At 31.9% G+C, this 23554-nt stretch overlaps 1 protein-coding gene and 1 pseudogene across 1 annotated transcript; both read right to left on the bottom strand.

Annotated features, from left to right (window-relative positions):
• Positions 1 to 3775: 3775 nt before the first annotated feature.
• LOC149569644 (uncharacterized) lies at positions 3776 to 4990 on the bottom strand. The gene has a single exon (XM_089822368.1). The coding sequence runs from the start codon at positions 4653 to 4655 to the stop codon at positions 4284 to 4286; it is 372 nt and encodes a 123-aa protein (XP_089678494.1). The 5' UTR covers positions 4656 to 4990; the 3' UTR covers positions 3776 to 4283.
• Positions 4991 to 12587: 7597 nt separating this feature from the next.
• On the bottom strand, positions 12588 to 13207 carry LOC149569645 (cyclin-dependent kinase B1-1 pseudogene; annotated as a pseudogene).
• Positions 13208 to 23554: the final 10347 nt, after the last annotated feature.

Raw genomic sequence — 23554 nt, forward strand, 5'->3', positions numbered from 1 at the left:
GGAGTGGATATCTTTCGTTGATGTTATCTTTTGATTTTTGATACTTGATTTATACTTGGTATTTGTATGTTGACTTGGTATGTGGTGTTAGTATTGGATTGAGCGTCCTTTCAATTTTAATTATCTCTTCTTCTTGAGTAGTTTGTGTCACCCTTGAGGTAGTTTTGGCTATTAGGATTCCATTCCTAGGAATGTTTTATGATTGATTAGCCGTTTGTGGATCATTTATTATCTTCCCTACACAATGAGAGTGAAAGCCTAATTAGATGACCATCCGATTGGGAGTTAGTGTCTTCTTACCATTTGGGTCCCCCTGAGTTTGATAGATGTTGGATGTTCATGGATGCATTTGTACTATTATCATTCTTATTCTTATCTCAGAGATTTCTATTTAGTTTTAGATTAAGGTAAAAATAGGTTTTAAGGGGACTTGAAACCCCTTTACATCATAGACACAAAAGATATTTGAAGAAAGCCCAAACATCCCAAAACGATCCAAACAAAGGTTATTCAAAGACCAGTTACCTCAAGTAAGATCTAAAAACCAGAAACAAGCTGCAAAAGAAAAACATTATATGTCTAGCAACACCAACAAAAAAATTCAAAAAAGAAACCAACATGAACTCTTAACTGGCCAACCAACAAGGGGATTACAAATTCCCTTTCACTCCCTTTTTGTGGGAGCGTAAATTCATATCAAATTGAGAAGGGCCTTTTTAGATCCTTTCCTAGTAGCAGGCATCCACCCCTCCTCCACCATCACAACCTTAGACTATCAAACTTGAGAATCCAAAATAGAGGGAAACTCGTCCAACTTTTGAGAACGACCATATGTCATCACTTCTTCCATCAGATTGGAGCTAATACCAATAGTCTGATTACCAATTCCAATAGCAGAAAAAGTACAAGCACCAAAGCCAAAAGTTCCAATACCATAACTAGAAGAAGAAACATTACCAATACCAGCAAATATACAATGACCAGATCCAACAATTGTAGCACAAGACATCTTACCTTGTCCAGAATTAGCGGTCTCAACACCAAAACCACTAGATTTACCTCGTCTGCACCAAGAATACCAGATTTAACACCTTGACCATAAACAACAGTTGCATCCTTCTTCTAACAGAATCCAAGACTACCAGTAGACAAAGGACCAACCCCAACTTGAGCATCCATCTTGGAATAAGAAGCATTCACCATCTGAGAAGGACTAACTTCTAAACGAAAAACGTTATTTCATTTTATTTCTGACACTTCTGATCGAAGATGTTATTTCATTTTATTTCTATGAACACAAAATTGAACGTTTTACACATTTTCCTTAGCATTTGATAAGAATTAGATTTTTTTCATAAACATTAATGCTTTTACAATTCTAGACAAATGAATGATTTATAAATATATCCAAGATTTCCTTCTTAATAAAAGTACAACATAGATCTCTACTAGAGGTATTCCTCAAGTATTTTTGGAGAGGCAGACAACAAGAAACTAATATAACCAAATACTATATATTAATAAACCAAAACTTTAAATACTTGAAAGAACAAGACAATAGAGCTTACCTCTAAAATTTGATGGATTGTACAAAGACACAATATTGGCATTCTAAAAACCTATAATTTGGCATAAAACCTTAGAATCCATTGTCCTAGTCTGGCTAAAAAGAAAAGAACACAGTGCCTCATCTGATATCAGTTGTACGTAAGAAGCTTTAGTATGGAATATGTTCTGAGTTTTCTTTCATCTTCTTTTTGTAAGGTGCAAAATGATGATTTTTGGAATCTAATCTCAATTTGGGATGGTAAAGAGTTGCACTGCTTTGGTCAAAGTAGATTGTGCTAATGCCTTCCATGTATAACTAAACATTATTTTATTTGCTATCATTGAATCAATTATTTTGAGTGGAATGTGGATGAGAGATTACAAAAAGAAAAAATTGACACACTGTGACATAAATAGGGGATGAAAAGCTCTAATATGGGAAAAAATGGGGAGACAAACATATTCATAGCTTCTCTAATATGGGAAAATTTGGGGAGATAAACATATTCATAGCTTCAACATTGGCTCCTACAAATGGAGAAGCTTTACTTGCACAGAAAGTTGTATACTTCCAACGAGGTATTAGCCTAGTTTCATAGAATTTGTATACAACCTCACATTTTTATGTTTTGCATAGTGCAATGACATGTGTAGCTATGTATGTAGCATATTGCCACACAAAACCTTCAATATGACACGTGCAATCTATTGCTTTTGCTAAATGCGATGATCCCACAGAACCCTAATTTCACTTAAATTTCCTTAACAAGAAAATGAAAAGGCTGTTGGAAAAATAGACACATCCAATAGTATGGGAGAAAATTAAAATTGAAAATTTTCATTTAATGAAATTTTTTAGTCTGACTATAATATAAACAAAATAGTGAATCGGAAACTAAAGTATCCACGTGGAACTAAGAATTATGATTCTTGAGAAGCACTATTATTAAAAAATCACTCTTTTAAATTTATAATTAAAGATTTAAAGTAATTGAAAAGTTTTGATGGATGGTTTAAAATTGAAAAGTGTAGTACTTCTTAGGTAAAGTATTGAAAAACAATGATACATTACTATTGCTTTATTAGTGCAATTATTTTGTTAAAAATTTTTTATTAAGAATTTCTTTTAATTAAGCACAAACTTTTAACTTAAAAAATAGAACAAGATTCTTGAATGACAGTGATGAAATTAGATTCTTCCAATTAAAGTACTAAGCTGAATATAATTTGATAATTCTGATATTAATATTAATTGCATTTCATTAATTGAGAAATAAAGTGAGTCATACAATACATTCAAGAGTAGAGGCTGACAATTATAAAAATGCATTTCATTAATTGAAAAATAAAGTGAGTCATACATTCATTTAAAGATATTTGTAGCTTAATGGAGCCTCCGGAGGATACCATTGGCTCCATGTTATCCGATACATCGTGGTGGGGTTTCAGGATTGATACTGATAAGAAATGGTTGAACACCAGTCAGTCTATTCTCATGACATTAATTCATGTCTTCACCATTAGATATCAAATTGTTGTTGATAAGTTCGAATTTGTCTAATATCTGATATAGATATCAAATTGTTGTTGATAAGTTCGAATTTGTCTAATATCTGATATTGGAGTTCTTGGATTTTTCATCTGCTAAATTGTTTTTTTAACGATTCAAAATATGAAAACACCAATCAATCTTTAGGCTGAAAGCTCTCCCATTAAGAGCTGAGAATGGAGGTATATCAATTCGGTAAAAATCTAATCACCATACAAATATCTATAATAATCTAACCACCATACAAGTATCTATAATAATCTGTTAATGTTTATGGCTCCAAAACCAAAAAAAACTATAATAATCTGCCAGACTGTTCTGTTGTTACTGGGCCAATCATCATTCTGGCCATTGATCCTGTAGCATTTCTAGGCGCCACAATAGTACTCTTCTCAAATCTCCACTACAATTTCTGCCGGCTTTAAAACAATCTTAAGATGTTTATCATTACAACGTTCATAAATATGATATACTACTCTATTGAATTTCCACCAAAAAGTTTGTAAAGAGGAAATCCTCACAACAGAAACACATTACTTCCTCTGAAAGCTGAAGTCCTGATATAAACACCTAAACCTGGAGCAGGGCTTAACCGAACCAGTCAAAATAAAGAAAAACCCCAACTAACATCAGTACAAGCACTACAAACCCATGCAAGAGAAGTGAAGAGTATGAAAAGATAGAAACAGTATTCTACTTTGCATTCAGCACAATCAAAGCTTCCAAATATACAAGCTTAGGGTTCACTGAAAGTTCCCTTTCTTCCCATTACAGGATCTCTTCTACTATATGTGTGAGAAAATTAGGAAATTTACAAGATAGGTCAGTATTAAATTGACCCTGGGACTAAGCCTAGCCCTGGATTATAAGCTCGATTAGATTCGAATTCAAGACCTCTATCACAATTTACCAGGTTCGTCTAATCGATTAGACTCGAACCCAGGACCTCCCAGATGAAAGGCTCACAATTTACCATTGTATTATAAGCTCTTGCTTTACAGAGACAGCCCTACTTATGCATCTATGAATCCACACAAAAATCTGAAGGGGGTTTGTGGGAAACACTTACTTTTATTTAAGACTTCATAATATTACCAATACTTTCCACAAGCTGCCATATTTGCATCAGATTTTCCTCTGCCATGAAACCCCTATGAGAAAAGCTTCAAATCTGAATCTACATGCTTCAATCTCTTGTCCAGAGGGGAAACCACTGGTCATGAAAGACAGACTGGTAAGATATCATGAAGAGCAACAAGAGCACCACCATAGCCACACCAAAGGGAGAGCTTCCTGCCCTGTGAATTGCATCAGGCTCAACTCTTGGCAACAATGCATCAACTGGTTTCCCCACGGAAAGCCAACGAACAGCCAGCAGTAGAATCAGAGGAACAATCATAAACACCATCTTCAACTGATCCAAGCTCTCTTCCATGGTGTTTTCAAAAGTCAAGTACCATGACATAAACAGCAACATCAGAGCAATGAATAGAAAGAACACAAGTTGAAAAGGGGGAAATGAATAGCTTGAAGTCCCATATCCAGATGGGTTTGCCATTTCAACAGCCTTGGAACTCTGTAATCTGTCCTGTTCTTCGGCTGAATGCTTAATTATATGCAGACAAACGGAAATTTTAAGGTATTCTAGAGGGTTTGCTGGAGGGCATATATCTCAATTACTCTACAGATTCCATGGTTTCTTTCTGACCACCACAGGAAGAAAGACAGATGTTCTTGGGCGGTTGCTTTATTTGCGGGGTTTTACTTACCTCCTCGCAAAAGTGAATAAAAATCAAATCGATGATGATGAAAGTAGCATCTAATTCCACGCTGCAAAATTGGATTTTTTTGGGGAAAATAGTAGCCAATAAAGGTTTTGCAGCATCAATCAAATCCTCAAATTTCTTTTCAAGATCATGCTTCTTTTCACTTCTAATTTGCGGTGTACAGTAGCAGACAGGTGTAAAGTAATGGAATGTAGTACTAAACTATTGATAAAGGTCAACCAGTGTGTATGTTTTTCAAAGCCTTGTCACATTACGCGTACCGACCAGTTCGGCCTATGAGAGGCTCACTTGTGGAGGATCACAATGGAATTTTATTTTTCGTTCTCTACGCGGAAAATCCTGGGAGGCAGATTAAAACTAGATATTTATATTTTATAAATAGAATGTATGTAGAAGAGGTTGATATATCAAATTTAATTAATCTTTAGTATTTATTAAAAAACATTAAATCCTACCTATTTTGGGGTCATGTTAAGATAAGAATATTGTAATATTGTATAATATAATAATAATAATAATAATGTTTAGTTAGGTTGTGAAGTATGTTGTTTATAATTTGCTTTATAGATTTGGATTTGTAATATAATCTATTATATAGTTAATTAACCAAAAAATTAATATATATATTAGTCTTATTCTTTAATTAATTAATTATTTTTTGGTAAAAAGTGGAAGACTCCCTATCTCTCTATATATAATAACCAGTTCAAAAGAGGTCTAGAGGCAAAGACCCAGAAAGAAAACCTTCTTGTTATTCTTAAATTACAAAAGTTTGGATAATCATAAATAATAATAAAATTACAAGATTAACTCACAATGGACCAACATATTGGTCTTACAAAAGATAATATGCTGCTCAACTTGAAAACACCTTAGACTAACCAATATCTAAAACTAGCATATCAAAATTGGCCTTATAATTCTACCATTACAAATAAGCTCTCAAAATGAAAAATATTTACCCATGAATAAGCAACACCAATAAATAAAACTCAATTGACACTATGATGTCTCAGAGCCAACAACGAAGTCTAAAGATGTGGAATGTGTACTCTAAAGAGGATATATGTTTGAAGATGCAGATTTATGTGTGGCAATTCCCATCAGTTTCAATTAATGCAGTTGCAATTTGGTAACTCATCAGCCATACTCATGATTTGCTTTTACCTTTGTCTTTTGGGCCATCATTTGAATACAAATGAAATCTTGAAATTGTTCAAACATGCCATAAACAACATAAAAATCAAAGTAATAATTGTTGTAATGTAGAAAGCAGGGCAAAACAAAGATATATAACTGATAATATATTAATCTAGCTTGCTTACATACATTAGACCTTCAAATGTCTTCTAACAATGCACAACTTGTATGTGCACATCACATATTTATACATGTAGTACCAAAATCTAGAAACTCCTTTTCTAGAGTATTCTATATTCTACAATGTTCTACATCTAATCTAGACTGTACAATGGAAGGCTCTAGGAAGCCTCTTCTCTGGATTCTTCTAGACAATCTTAACAAATAACATCCCCCCTTAAGATTGGCTACAAAAAAATACAAAAGATAAGGGAAGAGGGGAACATTATATGACTATCCCCCCTTAATGTTCACGTTAATCTTATCGAGCATACTCCATAGCTTGGGAAATTTAGCCTCAAGCATACTCTTAGTAAATATATTTGATGTTTGATCTTCACTTGGACAAAATTGAAGATTAACAATATTTTTTTGAACAAGATCCCTGATATAGTGAACATCAATTTCAATGTGCTTTGTTTTAGCATGAAAAACAAGATTGCTTGCAACTTGTATAGCACTTTGATTATCACAAAACAAAGTAGTAGCTAAACATTGTTTAAAGCCAAGCTCACATAAAAGATGTCAAAGCCAAACTACTTCTTTTCCCGCTTCTTTTGCTGCTCTATATTTTGCTTCACATGAAGATAGTGATGTAGTGGCTTGTTTTTTGCTGCTCCATGTGATTGGATTTGAGCCAAGCTGAAAAATATAGCCTCCAATAGATTTTCTATCATCAATATCACTACCCCTGTTTGAATCTGTCAAGCCAAGCAAAGAAATTGGGGACTCATAATTGTAATCTATGCCATAGTACATTGTTCCACAAACATATCACAAAATTCTCTTGGCAACCATCCAATGACTTTCTTTAGGTTCCTGCATAAATCGAGGTAACAGATTGACTACAAAAGAAATGTCTGGTCTAGAATGAGTTAGATAAACCAAGCTACCAACAAGTTGTCTATATAGAGTAGGATCTACTTTCTTGGAGGTGCATTCCTTAGTAAGCTTGACTTCAGATTGGAAAGGAGTAGGGGATGGCTTGCAATCAAGAATTTTAAATTTCTCTAAAAGATCCAAAACATATTTTGTTTGAGAGATGAACAACCCATCATGAAGCCTACTAATTTGCAAGCCAAGAAAATAAGTTAGTTCACTCAAATCAGTCATATAGAATGCCTGTTTGAGAGCCGATTTCAAATCATTGATTAAACTAATACTTGGTCTAGCAATTAGTAAATCATCTACATAAACTGCAACAATGATGATGTCATCTTTCACCTTCTTCACATAAAGATTTGGATCCGATTTACATTTTTCAAACCCATGAAGCTGAAAATACCTATCAATCTTCTCGTTCCATGCTCTTAGTGCTTGCTTAAGTCGATAGAGCACTTGACTTCTTTAATCTGCAAACATGATTAGGATGTTTCTGATCTATAAAATCTGGAGGTTGATCCATATAGATTTCTTCATATAAATCTCCATTTAAGACAACATTTTTTACATCCATTTGATGAACATGCCACCCAAGACTTGCAGCAAAAGATAAATTAACTATAATTGTATTCATTTTAATGACAGGAGCAAATGTTTCTTCATAATCAACACCCTCTTTTTGATAAAAAAAAATTTAGCAACCAATCTAGCCTTGAATTTCTCTATATCACCATTTGATCTAAGTTTTGTTTTGTAAACCCACTTGCAACCCAATAACATTCTTACCTTGGGGTTGAGGTACAAGTTCCCAAGTTTTATTTTCCATTAGTGCATTACATTCTTCTTTCATGACTTGCTCCCATTCTTTCTTCCCTCAAGCTTCCTCATAGAACTTTGGATCATTTGCTTATAATGCTTTGGCCATGAGAGCACAACCATTCCTTCCTTGGATTTTTGAGACTTGCCTATAGATTTCTTCAACACTTCTTATCATTTGTCTAGCTGGAGAAATATCTTCTTCATTATCACTACCTATAGATAATGGTTGATCAAAAGAATTGGTAGTTTCATTTGTATCTGCAATGCATATGTCATCCTCATCAATATATAGTCTTCACTTTTTTTAGAATAGGAGAAGTAGTTGTTGTTGTAAGTTGTGAATGCTCATCAAACTTTACATCTCTACTAACAAATACCTTATTTTTTGTCAAATCATATAACCTATAGGCCTTTGATTATTCACTACATGTGATCCCACAATAATGGGTTTCACTTTTTGACCAATTTTGACACTGAAATCAATATTTTTGCAACAAATGTCACGTTCAAGTGACTATATCTCCAAAACTATAAATAATTTCAAGATGACATAAACTAGTGATTTTGAGTACTTTGTTCCTACTTTGTAACCATATTTTTTAATCTTAAAAAAAAATTTATTTATGTCAATTTTTTTATCTCCTCCAAAAAGTGGTACATAATAAAATTCAATATTTTTAAAGAGTGATAGTCCGTTTGACACACATAACTTTTTTTTTAGAAATGATAATGAAGTAATTCTTTCGGTGTTAGATTTGTAACATCAATATCCAAAGGATGCATTTGGTTTTATTTATTTTGGTTGAATATTGTATCATTTATGAAGTTTTGAAGTGACACGAATCATAATTCAGACATACGTTCCATTTGACACAGATAATTTGAAGTCAATTTATCATAAACCTAATTTTTTTTTTAATAGAAAGGTATCTCAATAAGCTAGTTCCTACATATTTTTCAAAAAAAAATTGACCTGATTTACTAATTTTTTCGAGGTGTCGAAGTCGGTTGATGTTCAATCGGTAATGAACCTATAATGAGTTAAACTCATATTTGAAAGTCTTAATGACTAAAATATGTATTACAATTATAGTCGTTGGAAAGCTTGCTCCAAGAAGCACATTTTGACATTCATTATTTTATAGTAGGAGATTATTCTCTTGCAATTATGGGATTCAAAAGAGCAAAAAAAAAAATGAAAAAAGGGTTAAAATTTTTCTAATTTTACGTGTTCGCCCGAACATGGTGTTCGTGCGAACATGCCCATTAAAATTTCACAGCCGCCGAGAAATTTAAAGGGGTAGTTCGCGCGAACATGTTGTGTTCGCATGAACATAAAAAGGGCAAATTTATCAAGATCTCAAACGAAAAAGTGGAATTTTCATCACAAAATTGGCATTGCAAATATGTGTGCACGAACATATTAACAAGGTATGTTCGTGCGAACATACCTTATTAAAAGTCAATATGTTTGCACGAACATATAATTAATTTATGTTCGCGCAAACATTGTTAGTACATTCAAACGAACATATGGAAAATTCTAAATGCGAATTTTTCATCATTTCACAATTTCCTTCATCCCCCAAAAGTGGTGCCCAATATTGTGGGTTCACCCTAATATAACCCATAAACAAACACTTGTGAATCTTTGGTTCTAACTTTTTCCTCTTTTCATCAGGGATATGTGCCCAAGCAATACACCCAAATACTTTAAAATAACCAATGTGGGGTTTTCTACCACTCCAAGCTTCTTCAAGGGTGATATTTGTGGGGGATTTAGTTGGAACTCTATTCACAGTATATGCAACACAAGAAACAACTAAACCCCAAAATTTATTATGTAAACTTTTAAAATGCAACATACAATGAGCCATTTCTAGAAGATTTCTATTAATTCATTCAACCACCCCATTTTGTTGAGGAGTATATGGCACTTTTTTTGTAATTTAATTCCACAATTCTCACAAAATGACTCAAATGCATAGTTATGATACTCACCCCCATTATCTGTTCTTAAGCATTTAATTCTTTTCCCACACTAATTCTCAACTAAACCCTTAAATTTTTGGACAACTTCAAGTACATCATTCTTTCTTTCAATGAAATAAACCCATACTCTCTTACTATAATCATAGATAAAAGTGAGGAGATACTTGGAACCTGAAACTGAGGGATAGCCTAGTTTACATAAATCACTATGAATGAGTTGTAGTGGATGATTGGCTCATGCTTTACCTAAATTAAAAGGATCCCGGTGATGTTTCCCTAGCACACATCCTTCACAAACTCCTTCAGATAGTGAGATTTTTGTTAACCCTCTAACCATATCCATTCTAACCATATCTTGCAATTTTCTATAATTCATATGTCCAAGTCTAGCATGCCAAAGTTTTGACATATAATCAACTTGAGCAATATAAGCATGAGAGTGTTTAAATTATTGATCAACAAATCCCACAAATTTTAAAAGACTTTCTTCATGATCAACTCTACCAATAGCAATTATATTGGTTGGTTCTTTTCTATCTCTAACAATGACTTGATCAGCAATAACAACAAACTCATATCTAGCTTGAACTATTTTGTATACTGAAATTAGATCCACCCTTAATCCTTCAACCAATAAAACATTTTTCAAAGACCCATTTGTTACTTTAACTTTTCCTGTACCTATAACTAGCAGTTTCATTTTATTACCAATAGTAATTTCTTGATCTAAATTCTTTCCTTCATAAAAATTAATAAGCAAAGATCTATCTCCAGTCATGTGAAATGATGCACCTAAATCTAATATCCATTCTTTAATAGAATTTGAAGCAAAGTACCCCCCCTTTGCCTTTCATTGTCCTTTTTCAAACATAATTTCTCCATGTGATTTTTACCACCACAATACCTGCAAATAATGGGTTTTTTTCCACCTTGTTTCTCTACACCATCATTTCTAAAAAAATGGTTAGAACTCTCATTTTTCTGAAATTTATTATATCCTCTCCAATTCTTCTTTCCATCATTTATAAGAAACTTACTTCTAGCTGCATATGCATGATTTTTCTTAATATACCCGTCTTTAATAAGTTGGGCTTCTTCATCTATAATAGACTTACAAAATTGATCAATTTTTTTTCGTAGAGTATTAGTATTTAGTTGAATAATCCTTTTCCTTGATTCCTTAAATACCTTCTATGGCTGGAGGAACTTACTTTCAACCATCACAATCAATTGAAAATCTTTCTTTGCATATTCAACACCTGTTTTCTTTAGTTGAGCATTTAATAAAACTTCATTGAAATAATCAATCGTCTTTTCAAAATAGGATGGATCCAAGTTCATCAATTTTTCCTCTATGCTCAATGTGCTAGCAATATCAACATCTTTTAGTCTTTTTCTAAATTATTCCACAACACTATTGGATCATTAACATCAACAAACCTTCTATTGAGATTGGGGCTTAAAGCTTTACCAATAATACCTCTAGCTTGCTCCAACTTGCATCTTCAATTCTCTTTTTCTTTATTATTTTGGGGTTCTCCAATCTCCTTATTCACTATCCTCCATAAAGCCTTTTCACTCAAAGCATTCTTTACTGCAATCTTCCAATTTGCAAAACCACTTCCATCAAATATAGGCAAAACTTGATTTGAAGAGCCCATGTTAGCAAAAAAAAAAAATATTAGCCTTGCAAACAAACCACTTCCAGCAATGTATTTCCTGCACCAAATCTCTCTAGAGATATTTCTAGCTAAATCTCTAGTTGAACCTCTAAATGAATCTCCAACTAAACCACATAGAAATCTATTTCTAGCTGAGCCTAAGCTCTGATACCATGTTAAAACAAGTCATGCACAAAGTAAAAATCAAAGTAATAAATATTGTAATGTAGAAGGCAAGGCCAAAAAAAGATATGTAATTGATAATATATTAATCTATCTTGCTTACATACATTAGACCTTCAATTGTCTTCTAACAATGCACAACTTGTATGTAAACATCAAATATTTGTAAATGTAGAACCAAAATCTAAAAACTCATTTTCTAGAGTATTATATATCCTAGAATGTTCTACATCTAATCTGGACTGTACAATGGAAGGCTCTAGTAAGCCTCTTCTTTGGATTCTTCCAAACAATCTTAACCCTTAACAGAAATCTGAATGCATTCAAGTTAGACTTGTCCATGTATGGAGTATTCAAGTGGGCTTCAGATCTCCCTATTCAATTTTTTTGACAAATTATTAGTGTTAATATGATACCAACCACAATTGCATAATCACCTATCCTAAAGGTGGAGTAGGAATAATAAATTTGGGTCATGCCTCCTTGTGTGCAAAAGCGAACAGGTTGTAGATTTGGAACTCCACAAAGTTTATGCCAATATGAAAGCATTTGCTAAATGAATGCACAATCATGATCTATGCAACCTTGTAAACTAATTGCCAATCATAATGTTCAAGAGTATTTTTATACATATACAAAACATATGGGGCTAGCATGCTACAGCGGTGAAGATGAAGAGGTCTTCACATGTTGGAGCATCTCTTTCTGGAGAGTATTGACCAACATCAATCTAGATAGAGAAGTATTGACTTAGCAACAAGGAAAATGATTACAATTACTAGCAAAAGTTTCATTCTTCTCACCTTTTCAGAAAAAATACAATAGACCAAATATCAACACAAGCAACACCTCTAGAACTCTATACCAAAGAGTAACAATCTCATGAGTGTAACTCTTTAGAGGCATGGTAAAAGCAATCCAAGATCTCCAACTTTGAGTAGACACTTTCTCTTGTCTACAAATAGATTTTTTGGTTTCAAATTTTTGCATGTATGAAATTATGAAGCACTTTGTGGAGAAGAGGATTAACATTGGCATATCACAATCCATAGATTTCTTAAGACCCATGTGAAAGTATTCAAAAACCAAATGTAAAGGTGGTTTCCCCTTGTTGTCAACATGCTCCACACAAAGTAACTTGACAATGTGAATACTTGTAAAGAGCATCTAGAACATAGAGGCTTTACGAAGTGCAGTGGTGCAGAATCCCTCTTCAACTATCTCAAGATGAGTCTTATTGATAGAAAAATTTTGTCCACATGTCTTCTCTTCAACCTTGTAAACTATATCCCATACGTTTTTCCCTCACCCACCTTCTTTATCTTCTTATTCTTATTCATGCCCATCTTATTGTTAATGAAACTGAAACAAACCTTTCCCCTTTCACAGATCCACAACCACACCTTTTCAAAAGTGTCATATGTCATCATGACCTTGTTTCTCTAAAGACACCAACTTTATGACTGCTAGATATTGTTGATGAAGTTCAATTAGATTAAGGGAGAAAAAAATTTCTCCATCACACCCCAAATTTGTAAGAAAGTTAGCAAGTTTTTTGTTTTTCCTGAAGAGTATGAGAGATTGTACATTCATCAAACAAATCTAAGAGTTGTCTAGTTTGATCAATATTGTATGATATCTTCCAATCAAGAAAATTCTTAGTGAGACAAGCATTGATAATAATCATTGGATCACCTTCAATGTACCCCTTCGCATACCCACCTTTCTTTGCCAGAACTAACCCAACCAATAATGCTCGTGCATCTGCTACTTTATTAATACAATGAGGAATGGGGCTAGCATTTATCACTTTCAATTATCCTTCTTGATCCCTTATGCACACTCCAATCCCTAATTTTCTCTAATTACCATGTAAGGAGCCATCCACATTGATTTTTATAGAATCCATGAGTAGGTGGAACTCATTTGACTAAAGCTCTATCTATTGCATGTTGTGTTTCAAGCTTAGGTATTGTTATCATTAGAATAGAAATGCACTTCCACTCTCTCAATACTCTTCCATCCCAATGTGAAAAATAATTTCGCATTTTCTATTGAGTAGATTTGTATTCACAGACTCCACAATGTTATCCTCAAGTCATTCTAACACATGAGTTAGAGAGGAATTCTTGTGCCTAAAAATACATTTATTTCTTTCCCACCACATTGCCCAAACTATAGTTGCAGGAATACATTTACATATACAATGAAACAAAGATTCTAGAAATAAAAGTCGCCATGACTAGAACAAATCCCATATATTCTTTGGAAAAGGTATAACATAATCTAATTTTGAGAGTGTAAATTGCCAACATTTTAAAGAAAAAGGACAATTTAGATGATCAACTATCTCAATTTCTTTATGGCATAATACACAATTAAAAGGTTGTGCTATGCAAAAATTATTCAAATTGTCACTTGTAAGAATCCATTTTATTGAAGCCAACCAGAAAAAGCATCTAGCTTTCAGTAATCCTTCACTATTCCAACAAAAAGAAAACACTCTACATATTGGCCTCCTATTATCTCTACTTTGAAGTGATGAGTAACCTTCCTTAATAGTACACTTACCATTTTTTGCCAGAACCCATATGGGTGCATCCTTTGAATTAGACAAGAAGACTTACCACATGAGAACATTTGGTCCAAATAATGCCTTTATGGTTCATCTAGGGGCAACTCAGAGGGATCCTTCCATATAACTTTTTCTATGAATATTTCAACTGCATCTACATATTGAATCAACTTATTACCCCATATATTCATAGATATATTCATTATTCCCTAGAGCATTGGTGTATGAGCTAAAGGTGGGTTTCCATTCCATTAATATATCTAAAACAATACTCTGAATCCATTGTGTACTTCCCACATAATATAGTCTGAAATGAAATCACAAGAGAACATCATTTAAAGTTCATATTGTGGAACCTTTAGGAGGATTAAGGATTGTGAAAATATGTATTTGATCTCCATTATCTAAATATTATTGTTGCATGATTTGACACCACTTACAATTTGGTTTGTATACATTTGTCACACTAGTTTACCCCCAAATGCTTTGTTCCTTTTTCTCAAGTCATGAAGCCATACTCCCCCTAATAAGCTTGGAACTTACCATATCTTGCAAAGACATGATAGGAATCTTTTTATCCCCCAAAAGGTTTCCATTCTAAAGAAAATCTCTAATTATGTTTTCAATTTGATTTATCACTATGACTGGGGCGTTAAAAATAATCAAATAATAATTAGGAATCGTTGATCAATAATATTCTATTAGATAATGACAACCATATAGCTTTCCACGCTGAAACTCTACCCTTATTAATTTTTTAAAAAAGCAAGCAATAAATTGACTTGTTTTCCCCCACAAAAAAAGAAGCCCAAACATGTTGACAATAATTGGTCCACTAAAAAATCTAATATATCTACAATTATGCCAAGAGAAGCTTTGTATGAAGCAAATCAAATTTTGAGTTTTAAGCATTTACCTTTTGTCTTGATACTGATGTGTACATATCTAAGGTCCTTTTGATTTTCCTTGCCTCTTGAATGGTAACCTTTCCAAATAACAATGTTTCATCAACAAATAAAGAGTTTCATTGAAATACTTCACCTTAATTTGAGATTCATGCTAGAATCCTATCTTGTTGATTCTTTATATAGTTCTATTGAGAGCCTCCTCCATGACGATAAAAAGAATGGATGACAGAGGGTCCCCTTATCTAACCCCTTGTGATGAAGGAGAAAAACTAGTTGCAACCCCAAGAATGATGAGTGAAAACTAAGCTCCCAATATATATGTCTTAACCCATCTACACCACTTTTTTGAAAAACCAATGTTTTCCAAAGCTTTGAATAAAAAATCCCGATTCACTTTATCTTATGCCTTCATCATATCCAATTTTATAATAAAATGTGCAAATTGACTAACATCAATGGATTTTAGTACCTCATGCGCTAAGTAAAGCAACTTCCGTTTTATCTCTCTGAGACACAAAACCTACCTACTCTAGTGAAATGATGTTAGGTTTAAACTACTGCAATCTCATAAATATAGCTTTTGTAAATATTTATAAAATTGTATTGCAAAGTGAGATTGGATGAAAATTTGTGAAGGTTTTAGGATCCTTGACCTTGGGGATAAGTTCTATATTGGTGGTATTAAAATTCCTCAACATGTTTTTACCTTTCCTTGACTCTTCCAATGCTAAAAGTAAATCCCATGAAAGAACAACCCAACATTTCTATTTGAAGAGAGTTGTATCCATCTAGGCCTAGAGCCTTATCCAATGGAAATCAAAGAAAAACTTGTTTCAACTCAATTATTGTGAAGGGAGCCATTAGTTTTTTATTATCTTGATCAGATACCAAGTGTGGAACACTATCTAGAAGCTCATCTATCTATGATTGATCTAGAGTACAAGGTGAAGGGGTCCAACAATGTCTTGAAAAAATCTAACACCCTCAAATTGAATACCAATTGAATATGAGATGAGATTACTTGACTTTGCATCATGAATAGAAAAGATGGTACTAGATGCTTGCTTTTTTTTGGAAGAAGCATGAAAGAACTTTTGTTCTTATCAACCTCCTTAAGCCATAATTCATGAGACTTTTTCCTCCAATACACTTCCTCCCTTTTTCACAACTCATCCCATTCATTTTGAAACTCCTTTGTTGCACAAAAGTATCATTTTTTGAACCACATTGTATAATACATTCATTAATCTCTTGCAGTTTATACTTGACCCTATCTTTGTCTTGAAAAATGTTCTTGAATACTCTTTTATTCTAGTCCATAATTTGAGTTTTAACATACTTAAGCTTACTATAGAACTAAAACATTTTAGTGCCCTCTACTTTGGGGCAGGGGTAAAAAGCGTGGATGATGAAACCACATCCTTTCAAATTTAAAAGAAGATTGACAACCCTATCCATCCAAAGTAGAGGTTGGTGAAATAACCAATTCTACCAAATATGCAAAAGTTAATATCACTAGTTGAATGTCAAAGAAATTAGAAATGGTCAATCCTTTCTACAATTTGAAGGAAGCTCATCCTTTTATTAGTCCATGTAAAGGTAGTTGACTTTGGAACTACATCCCATAATTCATTATATGCTACAAATGTTGAGAAATTTTGCATTGTTCTGATTGGAGGACAAATACTACCACTTTTTTTTCTACATTGAAAATGGTGTTGAAGTCCTCGCCAAGAAAGAAATTCAAATCTTGGTGATTTTGGATAATTTACGTTAAGGTAATCCCACAATTTCTTCCTATCAAGCATTTGTATTGAGCCACAAAATATTGATGAGATAAAAAGAGATCTGAAAATTCAATATCTTTAATAGTTGCCAATTAGCATCTTGCCCTAGAAGTTGTGATCAAGAATAGTTTTGGGATTCCGAAGCACCTCCATTCCACCTAAAGCACCTTGTCCTTGAATATGTCTAGATTTCCAAGCACTCCACTTACCTACTATTTTTTCATAACACTATTGTGATAATTTTGTATCCTATAATAAAATAATGTCTGCTTGAGAGGAATCAAGTTGCTACTTGATCCCAAGTCTCTTGTCAAAGGCATTAATACCTCTAAAATTTCAAGACATGATCTTCATGATCGACAAGGATAACCTCTTGTTCTCCTTGTCATTTAAAACATAATAACTTCTCATTTGTTTGCAGAGGAATTATATAAATAATTACCACTTTAGAGTTTTCTAGGTTAGGATTGTTTTAATCATTATTTGGTTAAATTTTATAATTGAATCAATATTTTGGTGAACAATGATAAAATAAAATAAAATATATAGTGATGTCTAAGATGTTGATATAATGATGTCTATGATCTAAGATGTAATGTTAATGTTCTATACTAATTTTTGAAAGATAGTACAAGTTGGAATGAGATCTCTTAGACGACATTTCAATTCATGAAAATGAATAAGGGTTAGTCTTAAATACAAAACTAAATCAACAAGCTTTATGTTGTCACAAAATTTTGCACACTTTCTTGGTGTTTAGCCTCCAAGCATTTGTCTCAGGAGAATCTTGACTTTCATTTTGATTAGGGTTGTGAATCAACCCAACACTTTGAAAACCTACTTGTAACCTAATGTAATGACTTTCTTAGAGGAAAATAGAAGAACGAATGAAAATAATTAATGAAGGTGATGCACCAATACATGCTTCTTCCTTCTCGAGGTTGCACAAGTTAGTAACACAAATCTCCAAAGTATGCACAAAGTAGTATCCAAATCTGTCCTCAAAGAATTGTATGTAGGGTAGAGCTTACATGATATTGAAAAGAAAGGGAAATATCTCTAATACAACATCCATAAAGATGATTAATACAATCATATAATTTGAAATAAAAAAGTGACATTCAAAAATAAAGGTAAGATAATTTACACAAGATATCCAATTATACTGCGAGGTAAAATAGACTATTTTCTATCACTGACTAACACTCCAAATGCTTCTCCAACTTATGTTCTCCAAATGCCCCTTGACCCTGTTAATACTACTCATGTTGGAAAACCAATGGCCGAGATTGATTCTCAATCAACAGTAGAGATTAAAACAAACTAACTAGCAATAACAAAACTAGTTTCTTGTTGCTTCTAAAAGCGGTTAGTTATTTAACAAGTAATTGCCCCTACTCTAAATAATTAGTTAGTAAAACAATTATTTACTAAATAATTACATATGGATGATCAACTGTCCAAACTAACTCAACTAAGATTAGCTTCTGCCCAATCATAAGCAATAGAGACATGAACCCCATTGCCATCAGTTCTGCACTCATTTCATCATATATTTAATATAGAAGAATTATCATTAGACATTTGGAACTGAAATATTTTAATAGATCCAACTGAAAATTAATTAAGTATCATCTGAGATCTATTAGATTTCCACAATCCATGCTAATGCTTTCAAATTTCTAGATTTTTTTATATCAATGTTTTGGATCATACTACATGATCCATCATCAAGATCATATTGCGTTCTTCTCTCTAGCATCCTGATGATGGATCATGTAGTATGATCCGAAATGTTGGTATAAAAAAAACTATACACAATCAAATCCAAAAATTTGAAAGCATGAGTGCCATATGTAATCTTCTCTAATGCCCTTCTCAAGGCTCTCTTATGGTGTTTTTCAAGCCACTGCAATTCAGCTTACCCAATCAAAATCTTTGAATATATTAGAATCTTGAACTATGCTTTCTGGGAATGGTTTTTATGCTAAATAAGAGCATTAAATAAGTTTTTATGTTTCACTCCTATAATTATTATCTATGAGTATTAAAATGGCTCATTTATGTTATTAGAATATATTCACTATTTTATTGAACTATTTTATAAATAGTATATCTAAGTTGAAGAGAGTTTGATTGCAAGAGAAGTTCTATGATTGAATGTACTTGAATTAATGACTTTTAAAGTAAAACAAATGATACATGGATTATTTATTTGTATACTAAGTGAATTATTATATAGAGTTATTAATCAAATATAATATTAGAACTCAAAAATTATATAACTAAATTAAAATAGCTTGATTGTTTTTAACCTCATCGCTAGGTTGATGACTTATGGGCATTTACAACTTTGTAGCAAAGAAATCTAAAATCGTAAATTGTAGTTATCTTGGCAATCAAATTAATGGATTATTCTAATGTTATAGAAATGAGAACAAAACCCAAGAACGGTTTAAACATCACACACTAAGCTTAATTCCTAGACTAAAAGTGTTAAATAGTCAAAGTTGACTTTTTCTTTTTCCAAGCTTAATTCTTCCCTTAGGCCCCGTTTGGTTGCTAGAAGATGAGGGCCAAAATCGGGTTATCAAGGGTAAAACCAAGTTTTGCAGAAAAACATTGGCATTTGGTTGGTTAAAATTATTACCTGGTTTTCAATTTCATCTTCCAATAAAAATGTGGAATTCAAAATTAAAACTAGGTTTTGAATTTTATGACAGTTTTTTTAATAATATTGTGGGGTCATGGTATATTCATCTTCTGTGTCAACCAAACATACCATTGGCTTTCCAAACCACAAAATCAGGTTTTCGAAAACCTAGTTATAAGATAACCTGGTTATGCCACAAATTCATCTTTCCCAACCAAACGGGGCCTTAGGGCTTGTTTGGTGAGCAGAATACAAGCGGAATAGGCATATGTAAATTCCAAAAATTTTGAATTCCTCATTTGGATGCACCAAAACAGAATTGGAATACGAAATAAAATAGGAATACGTATTCCAATTTTGGCCCAAAAATGGGGTTTTGCAATTCCACCCAAATAGGTGTTATTGGAATACATATTCCTATTCCACTTTTTTTAATTTTAGAAAACATAAATTTTGGGGTCCGCAAATTCCTATCAAATATTGGCTGAACCAAACAGCGAACAGGAATACGTAGCCTCATTTTCTATTCCATAATACATATTCCAGAATAAGTATTCGTATTCCCCTATTCCTATTCCCGCACCCGAACGGGCCCTTAGAAAATCCAAGCAAACAATGACAACTGCCCAAGTGAATGTTTGTTCCAAGGATCGAGGCTCTGCTTGGCCACCACCTCCAGCTATTCTTCTTCTTTTATCTCTACTTTGCCTCAAGCTACTTGTGTGTCATATATATATAGGCTAAGTTTTAACTTCACTTGAATTCTTTAAGGCTGTATTTATCCCAACTGGTTAAATATTACACACTAAGCTTTATTTAATACTAAAAGTGTTAAATAGTCAAAATTGACTAATTTTTTCCAAGCTTAATTCTTTCTTCAGTGTGTGATAATAAAGAGTACAGGTGTCTGATGTACAAATAAATAAATAAAGTACAGATTTTCAATATATAAGATTTTAATTCAAAGCATCCTACAATCAAAGAATGCGTATATTTAATTTTATAAGGACTATTCTGTACGAAGTTATACATTACACGCATTTGAGTTTCTAGTTTTCAATGAAATCTTCCCAAGATCCTTCTCCACAATATACTTTAACCATCGGTTCTAAATAGAAGTCTAATTTATTTTTTTAAATGGTTTGAACGGAGTCCAAAAATTAGAAACGCCACAGATAATCAGAAAACGTGTAGAGAATGCAAAATTACCTTTGAACATTATACTTCTGTTGCCATCACTTTGCTTGTCTGGAAAATGGTGTGCAACTCGATGAAAAACCATAATATCTATCAAAATAATCAAACTCATTTTTTATTATTCTATATGATTAATTTATTAATTGTTTAGAGATCTTTGATTTCAAAATAGAGCCTTATTTGAGCTAAGGCAATGAAATATACTTCAAAAGATCTATCACTATTTAAACTTGAAGTTTATAACCCTAATAGTATTAAGAAAACTTTATGTATTTTATAAACCTGACACAACTATTATTTAGACACGATTAGAATTAGGGAATCCGTTAAGCAATAGAATAAAGATTTAGTTCATAGAGTAATTTGTTTTTTCTTATCAAATGAATACTGATTGTCTATCATTCTTATTTCTCAGTCATACAAGAATACTTCTTGATGTGGAAGTTTGAATTATTTCATGTTTAAATAATCTCTTTGAGAGTCCAGATTATTTATATAATAAGATGTTTTGACTTTATAAATTTATATTAAAAGGAAAATCTGTCACACCACCTTCTCCTGCCATTCCTCTTTATTTCTAATTTTCTCCAACTATTTCCTTTCTAATATTCATCTTGTATATTGGGCACCTCTTCTAATCAATGACAAGTTTTCACCAGAATTGTATTTGTCTGATATACAAGTAAAACGCCAATTTTCAATATTAAAATATTTCTACTATTATAAGTTTTTCAATTCTATAATCAACTGACATTAGGAATGCGACATAGAGAGCCATGAATATATTTGTAAGTAAATCTATTCTGTACGAAGTCATTGTCTACAAAATTATTCAATGAAAATGTCCTCAAAAGATTTATTCTCTAGAACATGGGATTGACAAGGAAAATGACACGATGACAATAAAACAGGCATGCCTTTTACCAAGCGCTCGAGGGAGCACTCAATTGTCAAATTATTATCAATAATGTTTATATAATGTTTATGTAAGATCAATTGGAAAGAAAATCATGCTCTACTATCTTAAACTCTAATTTTAAATTTCATCACAAACATTAAAACATAATTCTAATCATAATTCTAATTTTAAACAAGTTTGTAACCTAATCTATAAATACATCTCTAACCTAATCTATTATCCTAACCTTGACTCTAATAAAACAATAATTTTAACCATAAAACTAAACATATTTGTGAATCTTACTTCAATCCTAACCCAATAAAAATTATAACTCTAATCATGACATTGATGTAACCCCTTATCTTAATCATAACTGTAACCCTAAACTCTATTCACAACCCTAACTCTAATCCTAACCCTAATCCAAACATTAAACCCTAATCCTAAACAAGATCACACCAGAATCTAAACCCAATCCCAACACTAATCATGACACATACATGAACCCTTATTCTAACTCTAATCCTGAATATTAACCCTAATCAAAATTCTATATCCTAACCCTCACCCTAATCATAATACGATGGTTGACCTTAACCATGACCCTAAGTATAATGCTAATCCTAAAGCCTAAAACATAATCCTAACCATAACCTTGAATACTAACCCTAATCAAAATTGAAAAGTTTTTCTTTTAAATTGACTAAAATTGAAATATTAATGATATTATGTAAATTATTACATCATTTAATTTCACATAATGTAAAATATGTTGTTTTCAATATCATAATTATATTTATTTAATTATATATAGTATAATTTTATAATAAAAAATAAATATAAATATACTACAATAAATAATATAAATAATACTAGCAATGGTATCTTAGTGTACAATGGGTACAATGAAGATGTGTGGATGGTGAATTCAATAGGAGTCAATAGGAGTATTGTTGGTAGAATTTTGTGAACATGTGTTATCACATGACTTTGCACTACCATAGAATATACACAAAATGGATTTGTGAAAATTTTCTTTTTTATTCTTATCTCTATGGATCTATGTAACTTTCTAAGAATCACACCGTTTAGATTATAAAGAAAAATTTACTCTAAAGATTGCATAAACTTATTGATCTTTATATCTTTTAATTTCAATTAGTTGATAATATTTTGCTAAAATCGCAATTTTCAAAATTTAAGTAATAATTTTCCTTAGATTGATGAATTTAATATGTTCAAGGTTATAACTAAATAAATTATCACTCAAGTATCATTACATTGTCAATATACTCAAATGTAATATTATCTTATCTATTCTTTCATAAAATTCATGTATAGATAAAAAATCTATTTTCTAATATAATTTAAATAGAATTATTTAAAAGTATTAATTATATATGATTTGATTAAATAATATTATAATAATTTACAATGATACAAGAATTAAGATTTGAAATAGAGATGCAAATTTTAAATTTTATAACAAAAACAAATTGAACTCAAACCATAGTTTTAAAAATTCAATAACATTATTTATATATATTTTTTCAAAAATAAAATAATGCAAATTAATTTTTTTATGAAATATTTATCAAAATTACTAAATAATACAATTTTAAAAAATTATACCTATTAAAACTTAATTTCTATTAACCTATTATTTAATTACATTATAAATAAAAATAAAACTCTTCTATCTTTAAAACAGTCAAAAGGTCCTCCGTACACATATTTTCTATACATGCATCTC

This window comes from Cupressus sempervirens, chromosome 3 (genome assembly GCF_028749045.1).
Source record: "Cupressus sempervirens isolate cs-2001-9-10 chromosome 3, ASM2874904v1, whole genome shotgun sequence".
Classification (NCBI taxonomy): domain Eukaryota; kingdom Viridiplantae; phylum Streptophyta; class Pinopsida; order Cupressales; family Cupressaceae; genus Cupressus; species Cupressus sempervirens.